The following is an 11,799-nucleotide window of genomic DNA, read 5'->3' as shown; positions in this document are numbered from 1 at the left end:
CTCTTGTCCGTAGACAGCTAGACACCAGTACCCCTCATGACCCACAAACAACAATGAAAAACATTGTGAAAAAGCTAATTAGAAAGATGGTTCTATTGTATTGAATCCGATATAAAACGAGTTGACTGTAGGGGTAAAGTCTGATGACGGATACAAAGAAATAAGAGGATGTGCACAAATTTTTATTTTCTATTTTTCCCCTCTCAAAGATGACAGTTTGTTCCTTTAAGATTACTGGTACATGTTATGTGTATCATTAAATGTGAAAATCTCCTGAAATTATTCATTTTATTCTGACTTTTACATCTGAAAACCTGACATTTTAACAGGGGTGTGTACATTTTTCATTCCTGCTGTACATGTAAACATTTGGGAATGCTTGAAATAGCTCATCTAAATCACCTTAGCAATTTTGGTTCCCTTTGATTCAACAGAATTGACAGAAAACTTCTTCTTTTTGCCCTCTTGGCTGATTTATATCTGGTAAAGCAAAAAGTAAAAGTACGATATCAAAGTTGAGGTAAATCTCAGTTTCAAAGCAGCAGCAGCGTCAAATAAAACGTAGCATGAATGATACTTCAGGTTATACAGGATCTCCTTTTTCTGACAGGGATAGCTGGTGGATTTTAATAATTGGAAGGTCTCCAACAACACGAGGTTCCTGTGTAGGAGGCTCAGGACTGAGAACGCAGCAACAGGTTCGCCGGAGGCTTTTGTTGCACAGTTTGGCCACCTTGGCCCTGCTGCTATCGGCCGGGCCTTCCCCGCTGCCGATGGGGCCCACAGAGAAGACTTTCCATTCCCTGCTGTCCCTGGAGGAAGGAGTTCTAGACAGAGCTACGGATGAAGAGGGGCTTAGTCTGCAGGGACCCCCCCTGCTGTCGAGGCTCAGAGCAAGACCCTGGTTGTGACCTTGGGTTTGACTTTGGCTTGTACTCAGATGGTGGTGGTGCGGTCTGGGAGTCATCCTCAAACAGTGAATTCCAAGTAAACTCTGAAAAGCCTTTTTGAACTCCTGATTGGAGCATGGGTAGATGATAGGGTTGATGCAGCTGTTGAAGTAGCCAAGCCAGAAGGTGATCTTGAAAACTGTTTCAGATGGTCTGTGTGCAGGGAATATGGAACCTGCAGTGAAAAGGGACACACATCTTAGAAGGAAGAAACAACTAAGATGCACAGAATAATCAGTTGTGATCAGCTGTGTACAGAAAAATATGCTCTATAAAAAATGGACTGACAGTTGCCTTCTCCTTGGGAAGCTTTTCACTTTAAGTTAGCAGAATACATCATCAATAAGACTAAAGAAGGACAGTAGATATAAGAGTGGAGTACGACTTAGAAAATAGCAGGAAGCTGAAGATATCATATCAAAGTAGCTCTCTTCTATCCTAGACACTGTCTTTTGTTTTGAGCATCCTGATTTTTGTAACTTGTTGAGCTACAGTGAGTGGCACTAGAGAAAACAGCAAGAAAGTGCCTGAAAGCATATTTATAGAAAATCATAGTCATTATAAAAATTTGAAATATATCTATATAGATAGCTCAGTTCAGTTCAGTAACTCCTGCTACCAATTGTTAAATAAAGCAACATCTAAAACAACAACTTCCATCCAAATTCTTTCCATAAATCTGATTAACAAGGCATAATGCTGAAATACTGTCTTAACCTTTTTTTGTAAAATCCTGTTTAATTGTAGAGCGTTGTAACACTGATTGCTCTCCTTTACACACAGTGGGGTGTTGCACCTGTTCCTATTATGAAATTAAGAAAAAAGACTGTTCAAGCCTCCTTTGCCCTTAAATATAGAATATCAGTGAGCTAGAATCTGTCTAAGGAGTAAATAAAATGTCTTTACATGGAGCTTTAGATATATCTCTGTCCTGCAGGATTTGATTGCATATGAATGTTTTCAGTGATTTAGAGACAAAAAGAGGAGCTATTTTGGATGGATTTTTGATAAAAACACAGTTTGAGTCTCTGTAGACACCCCTGCAGCATGTCACTGTTTGTGCCCTTTTTCATCTTTCAGACTTGAATCTACTATTCCCATTATTTATTTATTTATTTTTTCTTTCCCATAGAAAGTAGCGGTACCCCTGGATCAGGGCTTCTGTGTTATTTTCCTGTGCATGCTCCATCTGTTCAGCCCCCAGTGGCAGAGAGCTAATCACACCTTTAAAAGGGAGTTTTCCCTTTTCACTGTCAGATTGATGCATGCTGGGTATGAGGGACTGCTGCAACTTCAACGTCACAATGCAAGCGACCATCCACATGCTCCTTGATGTAGAATGAATTCTGCAAGTCAATTAATGGATGCTATCAATGGGGTTTCCTCTGATAACATTTTGATCCACATGGTTTGATTGGGTTTAATTCTGTAAAATGCTTCAAGATTTAATTTCAATTCAGTTTATTTATATAGCGCCAATTGACAACACATGTAATCTCAAGGCACTTTACAGTTCAACCAGATCATACAGTCAAATTGATTCAAGTCTAAGGAAAACCAGTTGATTGCATCGACTGATTGACTCAAATACAATCCCTCACACTAAGCATGCTTGTAGCAACAGTGGAGAGGAAAAACTCCCTTTTAACAGGAAGAAACCTCCAGCAGAACCAGGCTCAGTGTGAGTGGCCATCTGCCGAGGCCGACTGGGGTTCAAGGAGACAAGATGAAATGTGTTGCCAACTGGAGCTTTATTAACAAACTGAACTAAATTGAAACAGAAGTAATATTGTACAGAAATATATAGGCACTCAGCAAATCCTCACAACCAGCTGGATTTATGGTTTGAGAGAAACATTTAGTCCATCATTCCACAAGTATTTGTAAAAGTGATAAACTTTCCAATATTACCCAGAGACATGTTGTAAGCTTATTTTCATTATTTTGGGTTAAAACTTGGATAGGTTTCCATTTTTAGTGTCTCTCCAGGGTTAAATTTCATACACGTAATCTACGGCTACGGATACGCTGGTTTCTTTTTCAACATTAAAGTTAATGACATGGCTTTTTAGTTCATAAAACTTCCACTGAATATAACCTCCCGACTCACCATTTGATGCAGCGTTTTAATAGAATTGCAGTAATAGACTGTGCTTTCCTTGATTAGAGGAAGCTCTCCCGAATGTGAGTGGGATCCTTAATGAAGAAGCATATGTAATGGCTTAACGGATGTATTATATGCAGGTCTGCTTGTCTTTGTATATGTAAGGTGACGTGCTGCGTTTTTGAAGCATCTGAATAATTCAAACTGTCTGCCGACCTCACATATATTTGTCAGGTTGAAAAAATTAAATGCAAACCGTTGCTGGTTGTAAAAATGTGAGCCCTGTTTATAGGATGGTGATGTAATCAGAGATATATGTAAGAAAGGAGGATAGTCTGAGAGCAAATGATTTTCTATCTCTGTCTCCAGCTTTAGCAGAGAACAATTCGATCATTGTCTGTATCCCTGATAGATTTTTTTTCCCCCTTTAAAAATAGAGGGGGTGTAACAGCTGTTTGATAAATGTATTGTTGGTCAAAATCAAAAAGGGGATTTGCAGCTCTGTAATTTAGTATTTCTGAAACCTTCAATCAAACAACATGTTTTGACAGAAGCTGTTGCATAACAATGGCTTGTTTTGCTACGGGCTTGTTTGTTGTATCTATTGAGATTTTGATAATGCAGCCGCCAAAATATGAACTCTTTGAAAGATAAAATAATGCAAAGCATCAGTGGGATTGTTTTGCAACAAAAACAAGAGCAGTGGGAAAATGTAACACAATGAATGCAACCTTCAGTGCCACAAAAACAGAGATCTAGTCAATTATTATTGTTCTTTTAGACAGAATAAGCAGTATTTTGGTTACTGTAGGATCACATTTCACATAGGACCTTATAATGTTATAGTTGTACATACTGACTTCCTGTTGGGTTGACAAACATTGAGGAAGAATAACTTAGTATTGCACTTTTTGCTAACCAAGCAACCATTATTTCATCACTACAGTTAAAAAAACTATTTTTACAGAAGCAGCTGTTATTCACACGGTATGATGCAACCTCTTCTAATATAATTATTGAATATCCTGCACCACAACAAATTTTGCTTTTGTTAAACTTTGCAATAGCTCTTAAAAAGGAATCAGTAACAGAATTTCAACCTTTTCAGCGGCTGGAAATTAACTTAGAGTATAGTATTTCTGAAACCTTCAATCAAACAACATGTTTTGACATAAGCTGTTGCATAACAATGGCTTGTTTTGCCACGGGCTTGTTTGTTGTATCTATTGCGATTTTGATAATTCAAATTTATGGACACTAACTTTAGTTTTTTATAATCCAATTGATCTGGTTGTACATCTTTACCAAGTTCTTAGGCTGGGGAGCCGAAGTCAAAGCATGAAGTGCAATAGGCTTAAAATTATTCACACCCCTTGAAGATTTAGACTTAAAGTAATCTGAAACAACATTAACAATTTAGGGCAGACAAAACTGTTAAGTCTTTGGAGGGAAATATTGATTAAGGTGGTAGTGAGAAGGCAGTCCAGCCTAAAAGGCTGGAATCTCATCAGCAAAAGATAAATCCTCTAAACTCCAGCTGAAAAATAAAGAAAATGACGTAAATTGTTTATCTGAACAAATCTATTTTTGACCTTTTTTTTTTTTTACAAAACCAATTCTGCCCGAACAATATTCTTGCTTTATTTTTTAAGATGTAGGTAAAATTTCTTATGAAAGATATAATCTAGTTAAATTAAAATTATTCTAAGGTGTATTTAAAACAGCAGGTGGGATTAATTGCTTGTAAAAAAGTAACTGTTTCTTGACATTTCTGATGTCTGATCCGATTATCTTTTTTTATTCAAACATTTACAAACATTTTGCCTTATGTACAGTTTATCTAATTAGAACGACACAGCACATCTTTTAATCTTCTTATCATCTGGCTGAATAATCTAACCCAAATTATTTCTTCTATTTCTAACTGATTTCTACAGGGAATTACAATTGTTTTCCCAAAACCAATTACCAAACATTCACATATTTACTGGAACTTTAAGCTGACACAGATGTTTGGTCAGACAGGAATAAAATATTTCTATTTTTATCGCAGTTTCAGGAACTACAAAAAAAAAACAAAAAACAAAAAGTAAAACAGATTAGTGTGTCCCTCCATTCATCTTTCAGTTTCTGTACTTTAGCCCCAGGCTTATTGGTTTAGATGTTCTTTTAGGAACAAGGAAATTGTTTCATCTCACTGTGTCAGACAAATCAGTCAAGTTTTTAGGCTGGGCAGATCTAAAGGTCGCATTCAAAGGTCTGAACCCAGGCAATCAGTTTTATTGCATGTTGGTGAATTTCATCTAGATGGAAAGATGAGCAATTCAAGGGGCTGGGATTTTAGTGGATAGTCGTAATGATTGATGCTACCCTCAGCTGGGCAGTTAGTGCAACTATCTGTATCGAGGGTATTGAAATGATGACTTAAGGAGTTTTTCTCATATTGAATCTGTCGTGAGTCGTGGATCATAAAACCTGAAGCCGTCAACAAAAAAGTTATGTGTGAATTAGCAACATTTCCATCATTTGGAAGGAAAGTGGAAGGAAAATAAACATTTCCTATTTTTCCTACAGAAAAAATATCTATATAGCTCAGTGTGCTTCTCTATACACCCTCCTTTGTCGCTTGTTTGGATGTGTGTCATTTGCTGCAACTACAACACTCTTAAATTACCTCTTTTCTAACATCTTGCATCTGGAAACATGTGATTAGGAAAGGTATTTATAATCAGATTTATGAATTTCATTTTTTTAGATCTCCATTTAGAAACAGGATCTAAAAATACATTTTTAAATTCCAGTATTTAATAATGGATTAATAATTACAATTTACAATTCCTTTAATAATCAAGTCAGAATGCATTTATGCATTCTCAATTATTGTGATTTCTGTTTCTCTTTATTATTACTTTAATAATTAAACTTAAAATGCATAATTAGATAATGCTTTTCTAATTGGATTTCAGATTGCCTGATTTAAATGTTAAATTTGAAATGGCTAGTTTTCTTTTTCAGTGACCCTCCATAATTAAAATGCAGAAAACGTAAAGAAAAATAATAAGCTGCCATGCATTCAATTCATTGCAAGAGTTCCCTTGTTTTGTTTTTGTCAGCATCACCTGTTGATGAACCTGTCACATTCCTGAACCCTTTCTCACTGCAGACCTCCTGGAAGAGAAAATATCGTACTTTAAGACTCCTATCATCAGCCCGGAAACCTTCTCATGCCTCTACAGTGCAAACTAATACTATCCATCTAGTGTTATATTGAAATCTGGCCGTTGCTGGGATCCAAACATCCCAGTCTGCTGCAGAGTCACCTGTTAACCTCTGATTTATCCAAGGAACCCTGCCCTTGTCAGTCAGGAACAAGGAGCTGAAGAGCTGGACTCCTGTCCTGTTTGCCGACTGGGAGCCTGAGAACCAGTGAGAAAGTGATGTTTCCATGGAGATGAGGTTGGAGTATGTTGTGCTTCTCCGCTGATCTGGAACTGGCTAAAAACGATGTGAGAACTTCAAACCTTTTCATCCTCTTTCCTCCTTAGATCAGATAAAGATAGAACTGGCATAGAGTCAGAGATCTTTTCATTAAAGATTTTGTGAAAATCTAACAACATAAATCACCATTAAGTTTGGAACACTGAATAATAAATCACCTAAAAGCCCATGTATTATTTTACATCCGCTTCCATCAGTAGAACTAGATTTTAATGTCTAACTAATCTGTCATTTAGTAATTGCCGCTTGTGTTTTATTATTTATATTATTCGGCCCCAACCACTGAATAGGTGTAAATACATACTTTGATCAAAAATAAATTCACACTTTATGTTTGCTGCTCACCAAGATTTGATCCTCATTCTTTGATTTCTGAAACTAAATCAAAATCCTGGTCTTTTTAAATGTCTGTTAATTGATTGTTTTCTGAGAAGGTCAGGAATTCATGTCAGACTCATAGATATATTGTTGAGTTAATTATTGAATACATGTCAACTATTGACTAATTAATTGTGTAGTAGCATATGATGCTAATATAATTAACATAATCCAAAAACGTTTTATTTTGGGCTTTTTCCACATTTTTCCACAATTTTTATGCCTTCCTTTTAGCAAAGGTTCCTTCATGACTAAACGTTTCCTGTCAACAGATTCTCCCACATGAGTTATCGATCCTCTATATCTACCATGGGCCCTTTTGCTCCATTTCTCATTATTGCTCAACTTGTTTGTTGTTTTGCGATACTCTATTTTTGGATGATGGATCAAACACTTAAGATGGTCACAGCTTTGGATGTTGTCTTAAAAGGATGATACAGCTTTAAGTTTCCTCCTAACTTTATCCCAGACTTTTCCGCTGTGTTCAGTGGTCCTCGTGATGCTGTTCATTAACTAATGTTGTCTAACGATCCCTGGAGGCCTTCACAGAACGGCTGCATTTATCCTGAGATTAAGTTGAACTCTACTAATTGGGTGACATAAGAGAGCCTTGAGTCACAGTGGAGTTTATTTAGGGGTATCAAAGTAGACAGGACAATAACACAACATAGCTCTCAATTTTTAATCTTTATTTAAACATTTTCTTACCCAATAATATGCTTTTCTTCTGGTGAATCACATTAAATATAATGAAAATACATTGGAGTTTGAGGCTGTAATGTGACAGAATGTGGAAGTGTGCAAAAGGGTGTGGATACTTTTTTTGGGACGAGTTGTTTTACGCAAAAGTTTTTGTTTTGTCACATAGTTGTTAAAACCCATAATGGAGGATCTCGCAGAGAAAGAGCACCGACACAAGATTCATTAAAGGCACTGTGGCTAAAAATAGAAATGAGAAAAACCAGTGAGACGTTATAGACGCAGTTTAGAAGACTGCAGACACACAAAACAACATTAAATTATTCCACTGACAGGATCTATTTTCTTGTACTGCCAGCAAATAAAGCTCTTATTTTAATTAACTATAGTTAGCACTGTTCAATAACACAGCAAAGGTACTTCTTAAATGTCAAGGGGAGAGAAGGACAATCCACAAATAAATTTGAGGCCTACAGTAACAACTTGTCTTTTTTAGGATCTCAATTGTTATCCGAGTCCCAGACCCTTTTTTCTTTCCTCTCATGACACAGAAATGTCACTCAATCATAGGCAGTCCAGCTCCATGTCAAAACAGGCTTCTGCTTGGTGACTCATTGCTAAATCCATCATCGTCGGCGGACATATGTTGCCTGTGGTATGAGAAGTGACACTGGTGTCAGCGTGTAGCATTTTTGCTTGAGCGGGGGGACTTTTATACTCGTTTATCGGTCTGAAAGTACGCAACCAAATGGTCGTCTATATTTACAAGCATGAGACCATGGAACAAAAAAAAAAAAAAACTTCCAGGATTCGTCAAGGTTCATATCAGCTTGCTTTAAATTTCCGTCTCACATTATTGACATCTGCACGCCAGCGCATTGTTCGCATGCGGATGGAAAACTGGGAGATTTATTGCCATGCATGCTAGTCTTGTCATACAAGGCTCCAGTGCGATAGCCTTATCTGTCAGCGATGGGATTGGCCCTGAATAAGGTGAGTCACAAAGATACAGGGACAGAAGATGCTGGAGCAGAGAGAGTCTCACATCTCAGACAAAGGTCTGCTTTTTTAAACGTACGTTGGTCAGAAATTCCCGGAGCTTGCTTACAGATGGTAAGGACAAGAGGACGTCAGAGATATGAAAGATTTATATAGGCTATTTATAGGCTGTCTACCCTTACATTTACAAGTGTGCACTGCTCTAAAGCTACAAGGCTTGTCTGAATTCTTATAACTCCAGTCTGAAGCCACGAAGGAGTAATTCAATTAAAATGGTCTGACGATTAAATCGGAGAGCACTTTAAACCCTGGCAGCAGAATAAATCAATGAGTAACATCTGTCCAATTAATTAATTCAGAAGGTAAATGGTTGTTCCAATGTGGACTCAGATGCATCTAAAGGTGTGATTGGAAGAGAGCTACATGGAGGCTGATGTTTGTTAGTATCTAAACGTTGATATTTCAAGACATCCTTCCACCTCAAACAGGAGGACACAGCTTATAGTCGTCCCTCCTTACTCAGAAAAGGTCAAGCTAATCATCAAGGTGTTTTGAAACTTTTATCTTTAAGGACCTGTGAGCATCAAGATATAATGGATATTATATCTTATGGATATAAGATGCTAGCCTGATGATATTTCAAGGAACACTGGTCCTCAAGGGCAAAGATAAGCCTGAAACAAAATGATGCTATTAAAGCAGATGAGATAGATCTAACATGTGATGCAAGGACTCTCAAACACAGTGCCGAGGTTAAGAGGTTGTGTAACAGGGGCGGGTGCTTACATAAGCTGTAGATGCAGCATAAGATCATTTTTTTAGTTTCATATCTATATATAAATGATTAAAAAATAAAGCACGTTTCTAAATAAAAATCTGATCTGATCTTTGTTTGCATTCTCTCCCAAATGGTAGAAATCTTGCCAACATTGCATCCAAGGTATATATATATGAAAAATACTCACCAATTGGTAATACCAGGAAGAACGGCAGCCAACACAACACAAAGCAGCCGACCACAATGCCCAGCGTCTTAGCGGCTTTCTTCTCACGTGAAAACTTTAATAACCTCAAGGCAAAATGAGTGCGGCTGCGCAGCGACTCCTCCTCTAGTGCGGTGGTGTTTCCACGGTGGATCCTGAGAATCACCTGCTCCGAGTCCGACTTCTCTGTCTTCTGGCCCTCTTTGAGGCCCTGGCTTTCTCTGTGAGCTACAACATAAACCCGGCAGTACATCACCAGTATGATGGTCAGAGGGAGGTAGAAGGAGCCTACGGCTGAGAAAATGGCGTATCCTGGCTCCTCTGTGATCTTGCAGACGGAGTCGTCCTCTGGTGCCGGTTCTTTCCAACCGAACAACGGCCCGATGGATATGATGATAGAGAACACCCACAAGAGCATCACTGCCAACAGAGCCCTGCGCTTTGTCATAATAGAAGGGTAACGCAGAGGATAACTAACTCCAATATAACGGTCCACAGAAATCACACAGAGGCTCATGATGGAGGCCGTGCAGCAGAGCACATCCACAGCTGCCCAAACGTTACAGAAAGCTCGTCCAAACACCCAGCGATCCAAAATCTCAAAAATGGCAGAAAAAGGCAGGACAGTGGAGCTCAGCATCAGGTCTGCCACGGCCAGATTAACAATGAAATAATGCGTGACCGTCCGCAGGTGTCGATGGCAAACCACAGATAGGATAACCAGGATGTTTCCGACCACTCCAAACAGGATGAACACACCAAGGACCATGCCTAAAACCACTGTCTTGACCATCTTGAGCTCTGGGATTAAAATCTGGCTGCAGTTGGTGCAGTTCTGGCTCAGAGAAGCTGGGGCCATGTTGTCCAGCACAGGACCCATCAACACCTAGATGGTGCTGATGCTGGACACAGTTCTGTAAAAACTTTAGCTTTCTAAAGAAAAAAGGGGCATCATTGAATTCCCGTGGAAGCTATTAGAGTAATGATCACATTAAGGCTTGTCAAAGCATAATTTAAATGATGTTGCTTCCAGCAAATGAGCCATTATCCCGCCAATGTACCAGGATGCTTCACGAAACACTAAGAGAGGAGAGCAAGATATGCAAATGAAAGCTACTGTGCTGAAATCAGGTAATCCATCTTGAAAATATTTGTGATGTTATTTTTGATACCATGCAGCTGGTGCCAAACACTGATTGAGAAGCATCACAGTGGTGTACCATGCATCCTCTCTTGAAATATAAAAATGTCACTTTGGAGCCAAATCTTGAGTCTTTTGTTTTAAAAGATGGAAGGAGAATCCACTTCTCTGGGCAGAGTGGGAGGTGAGCAGCACTCAACATACTGCCTCTTCCCATAAAGCACAGGGGCATATTGAGCTTCAACGCACTCTGACAGCCTCCAGCGCCTGTGACAAGAGAGACAGAGAGCATGTTACACGGGCATCACAAACAGCAAAACAAAGCACAGAAAAAAAAACAGCAAAACAAAGCACAGAAAAAAAACCACCTATGTTTTTGCCCATTGTTTCAGGTTCGTAGTTTCCTTTTTCTTTTCCATATAGCTATTGCTCAGCCCTACTGAGTCTGTGGGCGACAAACGGTGTCTACAGTTTGTGTGAGAGCTGCATGAGGAGAGATATATCTTGCAGATTTAGAAACAAAATATGAAGTAAAGGAATGCGGAAAGCTACACTGGCATTATTTGAATAAAACAACTATTAGACAGATTGTGCAAAGTTGAACCAAAACTTAAAGGCAGAAAAAAATCCAGCAGCTCAATTGACACTTAGATGTGTAACTGCAGCAAATACAGGATTGGCAGAATATTGACCTACGAGTGATGAATAGAAAAGAATCTCATAGTTCTCACTTTTTATTTATAGTATTAAAAAACTGCACTTCAACATTACACATTATTTTGTGTTGGATATCACATACAAGCTTGATCAAATACACTGAATTTAGTGGAGCTGAAATGATAACATGTAAAAATAAAGAAACATCAGGGGGTATGACTTTCGCTGCAAGGTAGTGGATGATCAAACTTCAAAGCTGCCTCTCTCTGTTAGTCACGCATTTCCAGTGAAAGTTGATATATAAGAGTTGCTGATAAAAAGTTATTTTCTTTAATGTGAATTTAAGGCCCTTTGGTAAATTCCATGCTCTTTTGCAAGCAGATCATCAGG

The 11,799-nt window shown here is 38.3% G+C and overlaps 1 protein-coding gene across 1 annotated transcript in view; it reads right to left on the bottom strand.

Annotated features, from left to right (window-relative positions):
- Window positions 1–336: 336 nt before the first annotated feature.
- Window positions 337–11,799, bottom strand: part of LOC107086830 (alpha-1A adrenergic receptor) — a 14,792-nt gene continuing 3,329 nt past the window's right edge. The window contains exons 2-3 of the mRNA XM_015378038.1: window positions 9,594–11,019; window positions 337–1,125 (exon numbers count right to left, since the gene is read on the bottom strand). Of these exons, the coding sequence (XP_015233524.1) occupies window positions 584–1,125; window positions 9,594–10,491 (1,440 nt within the window). The 5' untranslated portion in view covers window positions 10,492–11,019 and the 3' untranslated portion in view covers window positions 337–583. The remainder of the gene's footprint in view (window positions 1,126–9,593; window positions 11,020–11,799) is intronic.

Source organism: Cyprinodon variegatus, unplaced genomic scaffold (assembly GCF_000732505.1).
Source record: "Cyprinodon variegatus isolate N-32 unplaced genomic scaffold, C_variegatus-1.0 Scaffold163, whole genome shotgun sequence".
In the NCBI taxonomy this organism is placed as follows: Eukaryota; Metazoa; Chordata; class Actinopteri; order Cyprinodontiformes; family Cyprinodontidae; genus Cyprinodon; species Cyprinodon variegatus.
The sequence above is the reverse complement of the archived record's forward strand: the minus strand, read 5'-3'. Positions and strand labels throughout refer to the sequence as shown.